Source organism: Knufia obscura (assembly GCF_036327395.1).
Source record: "Knufia obscura strain CCFEE 5817 isolate CBS 148926 chromosome Unknown scaffold_3, whole genome shotgun sequence".
NCBI lineage: Eukaryota > Fungi > Ascomycota > Eurotiomycetes > Chaetothyriales > Trichomeriaceae > Knufia > Knufia obscura.
The window spans coordinates 43,361-55,739 of NW_027042689.1; the positions used below are offsets into that span (position 1 = coordinate 43,361).

General features: G+C 52.4%; 7 protein-coding genes across 7 annotated transcripts; 4 read left to right on the plus strand and 3 right to left on the minus strand.

The window, feature by feature from the left end:
- Window positions 1-795: 795 nt before the first annotated feature.
- Window positions 796-2,205, plus strand: PMZ80_003084 (uncharacterized protein; the record flags this gene model as incomplete). The annotated part of the gene is made up of 1 exon (XM_064871513.1): window positions 796-2,205. The coding sequence occupies one exon, from the start codon at window positions 796-798 to the stop codon at window positions 2,203-2,205; it is 1,410 nt and encodes a 469-aa protein (XP_064731893.1).
- A 687-nt stretch (window positions 2,206-2,892) lies between these two features.
- PMZ80_003085 (uncharacterized protein) lies at window positions 2,893-3,531 on the minus strand (the record flags this gene model as incomplete). The annotated part of the gene is made up of 1 exon (XM_064871514.1): window positions 2,893-3,531. The coding sequence occupies one exon, from the start codon at window positions 3,529-3,531 to the stop codon at window positions 2,893-2,895; it is 639 nt and encodes a 212-aa protein (XP_064731894.1).
- A 375-nt stretch (window positions 3,532-3,906) lies between these two features.
- On the minus strand, window positions 3,907-5,109 carry PMZ80_003086 (uncharacterized protein; the record flags this gene model as incomplete). The annotated part of the gene is made up of 1 exon (XM_064871515.1): window positions 3,907-5,109. The coding sequence occupies one exon, from the start codon at window positions 5,107-5,109 to the stop codon at window positions 3,907-3,909; it is 1,203 nt and encodes a 400-aa protein (XP_064731895.1).
- Window positions 5,110-6,097: 988 nt separating this feature from the next.
- On the plus strand, window positions 6,098-7,136 carry PMZ80_003087 (uncharacterized protein; the record flags this gene model as incomplete). The annotated part of the gene is made up of 3 exons (XM_064871516.1): window positions 6,098-6,764; window positions 6,808-7,068; window positions 7,117-7,136. The coding sequence occupies 3 exons, from the start codon at window positions 6,098-6,100 to the stop codon at window positions 7,134-7,136; spliced, it is 948 nt and encodes a 315-aa protein (XP_064731896.1).
- A 354-nt stretch (window positions 7,137-7,490) lies between these two features.
- Window positions 7,491-7,796, plus strand: PMZ80_003088 (uncharacterized protein; the record flags this gene model as incomplete). Its single annotated transcript, XM_064871517.1, has 3 exons — window positions 7,491-7,505; window positions 7,552-7,661; window positions 7,709-7,796. The coding sequence occupies 3 exons, from the start codon at window positions 7,491-7,493 to the stop codon at window positions 7,794-7,796; spliced, it is 213 nt and encodes a 70-aa protein (XP_064731897.1).
- A 173-nt stretch (window positions 7,797-7,969) lies between these two features.
- Window positions 7,970-8,518, minus strand: PMZ80_003089 (uncharacterized protein; the record flags this gene model as incomplete). The annotated part of the gene is made up of 1 exon (XM_064871518.1): window positions 7,970-8,518. One exon carries the CDS (start codon window positions 8,516-8,518, stop codon window positions 7,970-7,972), a length of 549 nt encoding a protein of 182 aa, XP_064731898.1.
- A 605-nt stretch (window positions 8,519-9,123) lies between these two features.
- On the plus strand, window positions 9,124-9,663 carry PMZ80_003090 (uncharacterized protein; the record flags this gene model as incomplete). The annotated part of the gene is made up of 1 exon (XM_064871519.1): window positions 9,124-9,663. One exon carries the CDS (start codon window positions 9,124-9,126, stop codon window positions 9,661-9,663), a length of 540 nt encoding a protein of 179 aa, XP_064731899.1.
- Between the last annotated feature and the right edge of the window lie 2,716 nt (window positions 9,664-12,379).

The following is a 12,379-nucleotide window of genomic DNA, read 5'->3' on the forward strand; positions in this document are numbered from 1 at the left end:
TCCGGTTGTTCTTCATGTCCGCTCTTTGCGCACCAGCTTTTTGCTTCTGCCTCCTCCATGACTTAAGCACTCATCTTGGCATCAACGAGTGAGGGTGGACAGTGTTCTCTAAACAAGTCTGCCGAAAGCTCACCCTCACGATCTCGAATGTGACTGAGAGCTGCCTCTGGTGTTATAGTTTGCTCCAAATCATGCAAATCAACCACCATTGATGTGTCGACACGGAACACCCTTGCAGCACAGGCAAGTTGCTAGAGACTATCGGAGGCCAGCTTATCCTAACCAATAGGATCAACTACGGCATTCGCTGGTATGGACAAGAAGTTGCACCTGCCAAGCTGGCATCCGAGAGGGCTGCCAAGGCAGTAGCTCGGTGTACGGTGCCGTATCTTCTTGGTCTTTCTTGGGACCTCGAGCCAAGCCACGAACCCCTCAGCATAGAGACTCTGACCAAGAAGCTATCTGCGTTGCCCAGCTATCCCAAGAAACATTCAAGCAAGATGAGCATCCTCAAAGTGGTCCACCCAAGCATTTGGCTCACTGTATTCATGACACCTTCCTCTTACGGAGCATCATTGCCTGCTATATCCTGCCCACGACCACCTCCGGAAGCGGACACTCACGATACGACTCAAGGTTACATGTCTTGGCAGATAGCAACACAGCAGCAGGCCAGGAACTGCGTGCAGACAAGGATGATCACAAGCTGTATATAGCCGACGTTCCAACCCGCCGCATCCTACTACATCACACCAATTTCAAGCTCCTCAGATTGCTTCCAGCCAAGTCCTCACCATGAAGGTCAACAACTTCCTCACTGCAAGTCTCGTCGCAGCGACAACAGTCGCAGGCGCAAAGATCAACAATGCCGCCAAGATGGAAGGCATGATGGAGCTCAAAGAGCAACAGTGGTCAGCCGCCGCACAAAGAGGCGTCTTCGGCGGCTCAAAGATGTACAAAAAGAAGACCTCAGTCGAGCGCTGCATCAACGGTCGAGCCGGCGAGTATCAATGCAAAAACATCGACATGCACGCCTTCCTCAGCCACGAAGATCTCGGCTCAGAGGATCTCCGAGGCAACGACATCTGGGGCTGGACCTCCCCAGACGGCCGCGAATTCGGCATCGTCGGGCAAACCGACGGCGTCGCCTTCGTCGAGATCAACACCAAAACAGGCGGTCTCACCTACCTCGGCCGCCTCCCCACCCAAACAACCGTCGTCTCCTGGCGCGACATTAAAGTGATCGGCCACCACGCCTACATCGGGTCCGAAGCCGAAGGCCACGGCCTCCAAATCTTCGACCTAACAAAACTCCTCGGCGACGGCAGACCATCATGGCGCAAACCCCGCGAACCGGTCCTGTACAGCATAGACTCAGACCTAACAGCATGGTACTCCGGCTTCGGCGCCAGCCACAACCTCGTCGCCCACGAATCAACAAACATGATCTACGCCGTCGGCGGCCGCTCAGGCGCCAACGCCCGCAACACGACCTGCGCAGGCGGCATGTTCATGGTCGATGTCTCCGACCCCGCCAACCCGACATCCCCCGGCTGCGTCAGCCAGGACGGCTACGTCCACGACGCACAGTGCGTCATCTACACCGGTCCAACGGCTCAATACCACGGTCGCGAAATCTGCTTCAACTACAACGAGGACACCCTCACCATCATGGATCTAACGGATAAATCCGTCCCAATCGTTATCAGCACAACACCATACGTCGGCAACGAGTACACCCACCAAGGCTGGCTCACCGACGCCTCAATGACGTTCCTCCTCCTCGACGACGAACTCGACGAGATGGGCGGTGTCGGCCCGTCCTCCGGCAATAACCGCACAACTACCTACATCTTCGACGTCAGCGACCTCGCAGCCCCGGTCAACACGGGTTTCTACCAGAGCCCCGCAAAGTCAATCGATCATAACCAGTATGTTATTGCTGGTTTGTCGTATCAGGCAAACTACGGCTCTGGTCTGCGAGTCATCGATGTTAGTGGGTTGAAGCAGGACCCGACGGGTGGAAATATCGAGGAGACGGGGTTCTTCGATTGCCATCCTGAGGATGATGATGTGAATGGGGTGGTTGAGTTTTTGGGTACGTGGAGCGTGTATCCGTATTATGAGTCGGGATATATGCTGCTTAATTCTATTGAGAGGGGTGTGTTCTCATTGAAGTATAATGGGAGGGGGAAGGCTTATTAGGTGTGACTCGGAGTCGCACAGGACAAAGTACGTTGATAAGGACCAAGTGCAGGTACGCCACGACGTCTGCGGGTAGTCCACACGTGCGCGATATGTGTCATGTCGACCCAGCATCATGGTCGCTAAATCAGGATGCATTAAATATCAATCATGTTCTCATGCCCCTCTAATCAGTCTGAATTCTAGATCTTTGCCGTACTGTTACAGCATCGGTCTACCTCGACGTACAGCACTCTGGTTCCTGCCAGACATGGCACGAGGCTTGGTCAGTGAATCATCTCGTCATATGCCATTCAAGCACGCATTACCACTTCTTGCAGACTATTGAGCATTTCTCATCCCCATATCCTCGGCATAGACCTTTCAACAGATCAAGCCCCTGTAGCCCACCGACTGGCCATCATCCCGCCCGACCCAGCCCGAGCCTGCTTCAATTTGTTCTCTTGCACATAATCTCCGAACAACGCCGCCCACTGTGACTCGCACGCGTCGCTGTGCTTGCCTCCATCTTCTGTCCCAGCTGCATCGTCAGCACTGCCACCGGTAGTCTCCTCTCGCTTCCAGCAGGAACATGGTCTCTTGTTGTTGACGGGCTGTGATGATGTGCTATTGCTGTTGCTGGTGTCCTTGCTGGGAGATACATCTTTATCAGCAGCCACGTTTCGACCGGTCCGTGTCTTCATGATGTCACCGTATGGGCTCCCGGCGCGCACCAATCATGCTGACAACTTCGGGGGAGAATACTTCTGGATCTGTGATGGATTGCCAATACTTGATGGTGATTCGGACGAAACGGCATTTGATGATGAGAGGCTGGAGAGTGGACTGGTCTCTCTCCGCAAGCTGAAAACCGCGAGCTTTAACCTCTTGAATGGCGGGCCCACCAATTCGGAACTTTTGTTGGTCGAAAGTGTCAAAGTTGTCCTCGAGAGTGAAGGTTTTGGTGGGGTCTGACAGCTTCAACTGGAGAATGAAGTCGTTGTTGCTGACATTATCTGCAGACGTCGAGTTCTGTTCGTCGAATGTAAGGCTCTCGAGAGGGATCTTGACGAATTGTTTCATGGCGCCACCGTAGTCTTCTGCGATTCGCAGGCTGCCTGTAAGTGTAAGGATACACTTCACGTTTCGGCGTGGCAGCATTGAGCGCTGAAGGAGGTGGAGGCCCATGTCATCCTTCCAATCTTTTCCCAGATCCACGACATAAGTGTTTGGCCGATCGTCGCTGAAGGCTGCGTCGGTCGAGAAGGAGACGTCGAAGTTGTTGACGGCTGCATCGAGGTCGAGGCCGTAGGAGACTGCGTCGGCTGGTGTGTGCGCTGCATCCATGGTATCTGTGGTTGACGCCACGTCTCTCAAGCGATTAATCCTTTCGTTGATTATGATCAGAAGAAGACTGAAGTTGTTTGAGCACTTGCAGGACAAGTTGCGTAGGATGAAAGAAATGTGAAGGGCTGCAAAAATCAAGTGTGGAGAGAATTTGGGTCAGTTCAAAGTGAATGAAGGCACGATCGAGCAACTGCCTTTCCATGACTTTCGAATGCCCGTGAACATCGTCTAATCCGTCCATCAGCAACCACTCTGGCAGCATGATCTTCCTCAAACCTGACCCCGCTCATGTTGTTCGAAATCCTGCTTCCAGTGAGACGTCTTATCTACAGTAATGCTGGCTATGTGCAAAACAAAATATTCACAAACAATCATTCATGTCGTAATTTTCGTAGCATGATGCTCATCCATCAGCTTCAACGCTTCATCAAGGTCCGCATCACCATCATCTCCTAACTTCTCAACCATTGATGCGACAATAGCATTCTTATCGTGGCCGTAACGAGCTGCATAGCCATTATTTGCCGCGAAGGCAACACGCTTGGGTGAGGTAGGTGCAGAAAAGGTATTCCGTAACGGTGAGGTTTGTGAGGGGAAATGGTGAACAGAGGGTGCTGATGTGACAGGTGAGAACTGAGATGAATGGTGAGCAGATCCAGAATTGTTCGGACTGGCCATGAACAGAAGAGTCTCCACAGCATCTGCTTCCATTGCGGCGCTCTGGCTTGGAGTCCTATGTTTCACTGTCGGTCTTGCAGGAGGCTGACCTGCGGTCTGTACTTGCATGTTTGGTGGTGGCCGCCGCCTTTGCTGGCTTGCGCGCGAAACGATATTTGCTGGTGGTGCCAATGCTTTTCTAGTCGAAGGCGGGCTCATCAAGACAGTGTTCGGACGAGGTGAAGATTGCTTGTCCGAGTTACTGCTGCTGTCACTACTCCGTCGAGTAAGTTGAGCGGTGATCGCTGCCCGTGGGGACAGCAGGTGACTGTTCTCCGAGTAATGGTTGAAAGTGGTCGATCGTGGTGAGGCGCTTGCTAGGGACTCGACTTCGTCCAGAGACCGGTTCTGCCAACCATTTTGAACCTTGATCATAGCATAGGTAAGTCGAGTTCGCAGTTGTTGGGAGAGCTGTCTCATGTCAGCATACGAACAAGCAGCATTTCCAATATGTCTCACCTCGACCACGGTTGCGCTGCTGGCATTCGAGACATTGCTTGTGCTCCTCGAATGCCCGGTGTTTGTCAGGTTGGATGCTCCTGAGCCAGTATCTTTGACTTCCCCATTGGCCGATCTCTTCTTGCCGGCAAGTGCACTTTGGGGCGATAGCTGTCCGTTCACATGTGCACCATTCGACTGCTCATTGCTATCTCGGGCGGACCGAGGAGAGATAAGTGTTGTCTCTTCCGGCACTCCGCTGGCTGTTGCAGTCGGTCTGCCTTCTTTATGTGTGGTCCGGTTGTCTGCATGTTGAGGGGCACGGTGAGCATGGTCGAGGTGGGTTGCTGGCTGGGATGGACGCGTATCAGAGACAGGGAACGTGGGAGGAAGAGCGGCTGGCTGCATCTCGACAATATTCATGGTGGCGGTATTGGTAGCGGTTGGGAGATGCTCTCTCGAAGTAACAGAGTTCAATAAGGTGAAGTCACAGGTCAATGTCATGCATCTCGATCCTCGCACGAGACGTGCGTGTTTTGGCGCCGTGGTTAGTGGGGGAGCTAGATGACATAGTCCTGAAGAAACGCGCCGCGACGCGTAACTCAACAATCTGCCGATCGCCGTGTCACAACGGCAGCTACCACCGTTCAACCAAACACTCTTCCTTCTCCAAACGCGAACATCCTGTCTCTCACATTCTTCTCATACCATCAAGTCGTCCTTCCAGTAAACACCGATGCATCGCGCTGTATTCAACACAAGCTCGACCTTGTGTTCGTGGTTGATCACTTCGCTTGCAGAAACCCGCGTCTTCTAGTGCGACAGCAAACTCAACACGAGCCCAGCTGTTCGGTTGGTCGTGCACGTCAGAATCTGCAGCCGGTGTCGCCAATGTTTCTCTGTGCTTGACTACAGCTTCATGCCACTATTCGGTCGCTTACAATTTGTCCCTTTGTTAAAACCTTCACTTACTTTCAGGTGTCACTTAAGGCTGCTCGACTAACCAGCAGTTGTCCCCAATTTGCGAGCCTCGCAGTCTGATCGCCTGAAGCTCTGTCTACGACGATCGAGAACGAGAACGAATAAGTGTGATTTTATACCTTGGGGGGATCCCCACACAGCGGCCAACCAATGGCATGCGAAGTTAACATTTTCCCATTCGAATCACCTCCTCGGTACTTGGCTTGCTAGCTTCAAGGTTCTATCCGCAGTTTCAGGCTCCCCGCAACAACAATAGCAACAGTCATGCATAGCTTGTGCGACCAGAAGGTTACGTATTGGAATACATATATATGGGTGGCATGCCCTGTTTTCAAGGCTTTCAATAGCCAACCTATCTTCTCCCCCAGAGTCGCAGATCTGAACACTCGTTGGCTTGCTCGCATCCTTGACTGCTACTTACAGATCTGCCATGTCTTCCGAAGCACCTCCCGCTCCTGCCACCATGCAAGGCACTGCATTCGCATCCTTGAATGGCCGAGAGCTCGCAGCAATCCAGCAGATTGGCGACCTCACTAACAGGATCGCGCTCATCACAGGTGCCTCATCTGGCTTGGGCCGAGCCATGTCACAAGCCTATGCAGCAGCAGGGGCATTCATCGTCTCAGCTGATCTCACTCCAAATCCTCCCAAAGCGGCCATCTTGGAGAAGCAGATGCAGAGCTCCGGACGAGACTATGAGTTGCCTACGGTTGATCTGGTCAACAAGCAGTTTCCCTCTTCAGATGGACGTCCTCGAATGGCATTTGTCGAGTGCAATGTCACCAAAGCTGAAAGCATGGAAGCCGCTGTAGCATTTGCAGTCAAGACCTATGGACGTCTTGACATCATGGTCAACAACGCTGGTGTTACAGCTCAGGGGAAATGGCAAGGTCGGACTCACGAGACGGACGAGAAGACGTTTGACTTTGGCTTCGATGTCAACGTAAAAGGGGTCTGGCTCGGCATCAAATATGCTACTGCACAAATGTTGAAGCAGGAGCCACATCCAAGCGGTGATCGTGGTTGGATTATCAACCTATGCAGTATCATGGGCGTGGTTGGCCTTAGTGGTGCAGCAGTATACTGTGCAACGAAAGGTGAGAATATTCCAGTGTTGGGTTCCCCGCTAACAATGTACAGGGGCTGTTTTGCAGTTAACACGAAGTTGTGCTCTCGAGTATGCTAAGGACCGCATTCACATCAACTGCATCAATCCTGGCTTTGCAGAGACCAGCTTACTCGAGCCCATGAGAGAATCGATGGGAGAGGGCTTCCATGGTATGCTTAATCAGTTACACCCATGGGGTCGACCTGCTGTACCAGAGGATATCGCTAAAATGGCGGTTTTCCTGGCCGGGCCTGGAGCGTCCTTCATCACTGGGCAGCCCTTCTTTGTTGATGGTAAGCATAAATCTTCCACGCGGACTGGCGTATGCTGACTATCAATAGGCGGGTATACAGCGCAATGAGGAACACACAGCAGGATGTGCTCCGTGCGGTGAGTTATGGGTTGCATAGAACAAATGCTTGGCATTCGAGTCCCTGGCAGAACCCATGCTCTCTCGGTTTCCGTCGGAATGCTTTTCTCGTGCGCATATCCACGTGATTGGATAGACGCGGGAAAGAGCGATTGCGTCAGAGTTTCATGCGCCACGCCTCGGAGGCAAGCACGTTTGATGCGTGCGTGGGGTGTCAATACGAGAATACCTATCCATATCTGATTCCTCGTTGCTACCACCACTGCCACTATATTGACCTTTCTACTATCATCCTGCAAAATAACACAAGTCAATTTACCAGGCCAAAACCCACTCTCATCCAGTATGCCTCTCTTCAACGTAAGCTGCTGGACCAGATTCGGTTGAACCCTACTGATCGCATCAGGTCACCCTCAAGGAGAACGCATCCCAAGACAAACTCGAAGAAGCAAAGAAGACCTACAAGGACAACGGCTGTGAGATCAAGCACGAGTTTACTCTGATCAAGGGCTTCACGTATGTCACCACTTCCCATCTGATCTCTCCCCACTGATCCATTCCAGCGTCGAAGTCCCAGATGATAAGGTCGGCGTTATGAGTACAAACGACCACATCCACGTCGAGCAAGATGCAGAGGTGAGAACGCAGTAATCTGCATCTCACCGCATGCATGACTGGAGTTGGGATAAGGGCATAACAGCAAGAGCTGGATCTGGACATGAGATAGCGTAATGAGCTTGAGCTATATAGCAGCACAGCGCTGAACAGATATGAACATGAATATACCCTCCCACCTCTTAACTCCCCTCTCCCTCTCCCCTTGTCTAAAAATCCGTCGTCCGCCCATTATAACTCCACTCCCCACCCCCACCCCACCTCAACGGCTCATTCTTCGGCCCCCCAACCTCCCCCGTCTTAGGATTAACGTCACCCTCGAACTCCGGCCGTGCACCCCGTCTCACAGCAGGATGTAACTCCTCGCCCTTACCCCTCGCCTCAATCACCCGGTTGAATTCATCTTTGAAACTGCGCTCTGAGCCCGGACTTGCCATTTTTTCGGCGCGCTGTTCGGTTTCGGCATGTGCGGAGGCCTGTTCGGAGGGGGTGCTATCGGGGGATTGGTTTATTTGGGGTGGGGCGCGGGGGGTAGAGAATGCGCCGGTTGATTGGCGTTGGAGGGCTTCGAAGAGTTCTTGGTCTTCTTTTGGGAGGCGGGGGGGTGCTGGGCCGCTGTATGGATTGAAGGGGTTTTGGGGGAGGATTGGGGTGGTGGAGAGGTGGCGGCGCGTTGTGGTTGTGGTGGTGGTGGTTGCGAAACGGGTGAAGAGGTGGTGGCGTGGTGCTGCGTGGATGAGAGGTCGGAGGGTGGCCATGTTGGGTTGTGGTATGCAGAGGATCGCGCTGCTAGGTAGTGTAGGTCGAGTAGACTTAGGTTCAGCAATTTGTGGTTTCGCAGACTTCAATTCAGGAATCTGTGAATACTTGTGCTTGCTGAAGAATGAGTATACGAAAAAAGAAGGAGCTCGAGAACAATGAAGGATGGCAAGATCTCGAAATATTTCTGCTCACCTCCGAGGCATGAGATCACCACGCCTAAGGCCTAAAGCGGAAGCTTAAGGGTCCCCAAACTCAATCTCAAATCCCTCACAACATCGACTTCTGTATTTTCGGATTCGCGCGTTTGGTTGAGTCTGTTCGTTTGCGTTTCTGCTTTCATCCTGCAATCCGGACTTCTGGATCGTGCCTGCTCAGACTCGGCGCGGACTGAAACGCATGAATTCGGAACGGTAGCTTCGAGCCTCTTACGAAACAACAACAATAACAACAAACGAGCTTCTCAGATCTTTTCCCAAGAGCTACATTCTGGTCTGCATAGTTGAATTGTATTGTTCCTTGAGTTTGAGTACATCTTGCATCTGTTCTCGTGACACAGCAGATCGTGGAAACCTAGCAAGTTGACAGGGGTCGACAATCAAACATGGCGGATCAAACATTTCGAGAAGACAATCGTATTGACACTCGCATACCCAGATACATCAGCTTCATGACATGTGACAATAACAGCCTATGGATCAAGTGTCCGGAAGGTTTCCGGCGCAAGTTTGTGGACGAAGACCTCAATATACCAAACTTGCCAGGTGAACGCATTCCCTACAACGACGACTACTGTCAAGGCAGTCATCTTTGCTACTGGGTCCATGGAAGAGAAGATGTTTCCAAGAGTTCGTGCAAACTTCGTGGAGGACATCTAGTCCAGCCTCCGGCAAACTGTCCGGCGAATGTGTTCAATTCAATCTATTGGCGGCGGTGCGATGGTACATTGCGGAATGCGCTTGATGAGACACTCAAACATGATGATGGAAGTGATCGAAGCCACTTGATGTTCAGAGTTAGGTTGAGGGACGTCCTAGAGCCTTTGCCAAACTGGTCAGCTGCGAAGCTTAAAGCTGAGAACTACGACAGAGACTTGGCCAAGTATGAGAAGTTCAAAGATGCATTCGTGGCGAGGTTCATGTGATGGAGAGGACTTAAGACTGCCTGATCATATGGCTGGATAGGGACTAGCAATACATGTTGCGCGATATCTTTGGCAAGCCCAGGTTCAGTTTTGGCCTGCTGTGGATGGCTATTGCAATCGACAAACAGGCTTGCTGACTTGAGCTCTTGCTAACTGCAAACTCGCCTTTGCTCATATGTGAGGTTAGCGGCTAGCTAACAATGCTTTGTTTTTTGTCATGCGTCTTCAGCATGCCACTACTCACCTTCACACGACCTGTTGAAGCAAAGCGATGGGTACCGTGGTGGGCTGCGATCTTCTTCACTGATCACCACGCACGAGGTAGGAAGCGAGGAGCCGGATCGGCATCGCAGAAATACCAATATGAGATCCGCCGAAAGCCGGTCTCTCAGCGCTCACGTGCAGCAACTGGAACTGCGCCGACACCACCTTCGACAGACCGCATACCTCAGCATACGACAACCAGGAACGAGTTATTCTCACTGCCACCTCCTCACCCCCACCGACATGTTCACTTCCACGATGTGCCACCTTGGACCAATCAAGTTCCAGTCTCTGGAGGCAGGGGGCTACCGAGCCACCAGTTTCTGGCAGACAATCCAAACCGCTATGGGCATGAACACATCAATTCTCAAGACATGCATGACGCCCGTGTTGGCCATGTCCACAAGGCTCAACCTACTCCACGGCACACGAGTGCACATGTTGGCCTCAAGGAAAGACCCAACGTCCCTTTATCCTTCCTCGACGGCCGTACAGGACATTGCAACCACGAAGCACACCCTCGCGCCAATACTTTCGCACATAGGCACTGCAAAGATCATGGCGGTCCTCACTTTGTTCATCAGGATATCGACCCTGAATCTGACCACCACCATACGTTCTATGATGCGCTGCAAAGGCAATTCGCAGAAGATCTAAGCTACGAAAGTAGGCCGAACTTCCACCGCAACGATGGATTTACTCATCCCATGGCTCAGAGATACCACGTGCATCGTGATGAACCATGGCAGAACGAGGAACTACCATGGCATATGAAAGTTGGACATCGCGGTCACATACACCTCACTCACCGAGCACTGCATCATCAGCCTCCTCCAAAGCATTTTCTACCTGGGACCAACCCGCAGTTGCTTAGCCCATACTCAGACTTCAGCCATCCGGTCCGTGATCATGATGTCTGTACTCGAGATCCTATTGCTCAGCGGCGGCCGAGCTATGAGCGGAGGCGGTCACCCCCAGCCAGACGCCGTCACGAATCATACCACCGTCATCCTCTGCGGTGCCATCCAACTGAGTCCGGCCAGGAGGTGCCGCAACGAATACCGTGGGACAAGAGTCATTATCATTCACCCATGTCGCCCTATTCGTCGATGTTGTAAGGCTAGCATGCATATGGTTGGGACGGAGAGGAATTTCAAAGGTCGAAGCTTGGAAACTCTACCTGATTGGAAGTAACTCTGTTATGCTGTTATTCAGGTAAGAGCATTGTTTTTGGGTTATGTTACCTCTGGCTAGCGTATGAAATAATGGGTTTGTATCGCAAACGCTGATCGGCTCTGGATCTTGATATCGCACAGCGATAAGTCCAATGCGCGGGACTGAGTCAGAAACTCACTCTTCGGAGGCACCTCCTTGTCCCAGTCCTCGCTTTGAAGAATGCTTGACTGCTATTCGTAAACGATGACTTGCTCCGGGAAACCACGCCCGGCCGGCGCTGTCCAGCTTCTGCCAAACCTGCTAACCATCTACAGTCTCACAATGTGAGTAACAGTGCCACCGAGAACGGGCGATACCAACAGAGCCCACCATCCGACGTGTTTCACGTCAAAAGCCCACTTACTCACAGCAATAGCCATCGCAGTGTTTCGAAGCTGTCTACCTGTTTGCCCGCCGCACACGCTCGATTGCAACAGTTCAAGGTCAAAAGAAGCGCCGGCTTCTACCCAATACACTGCTCAATTTCTACACGCTCCCTCATCCAATGTCGCCGAACCCAATCGCCGCTTTAATCGCTTACACGGCCAATCTGTTCTCCGAAACCTTCACACTCTGGCACACGCGCCTTGGGGCACAGGCCCTGCGCCTCCAGCCATCCCAGCAGAACACCATGTCTCAGCCATATGGGGTCTCCCACGCCACGCCATTCAGACAGCAGATCATCCAATGATGGTCGTGCTCAGCCTCATAGCCTTCCACGTAATCTGCGCCATGCTTGTGTGGCCGTTGTTAAAGAAGCTGTCGAGAGAGAGTGAGTGTATGGAAGAAGCTCAGGAGATTCTCCGTGAGTCGTCGAGCGCGGGGAAATCTCCGGCCACTATTTCGCGTAGGGAGAGACGTCAAGAGGCTAGGCGACAGGCAGGATCACGGCGAAAGGCTAAGGTAGGACGAGGTAAGATAGACTAGTTCTCGGGGTGTCTCATCTGTCACTGATATCTGGGAACAGACTTTCGCACATAGGTTGTCTAGCCAACTGTTGCAGACACACTCCGCATCCTAGTACCAGCGTCCTACTTGGTGATCAGAAGAAGCACGTTTTTAGCAGTCGCGACCATATCCTGATGCTTCACCCGAACGAAAGAGAGAAGACTGGGTGCAGGTCGGCGCAGCGAACATTGAGCGGGTCGCAGCAATAGGAGACTGAGTGAATGGCGTTCAACAGTGATACGCTGCTTGCCCATTGGAGCTCGATTATCGTCTGCCCGACTGTCCTAGC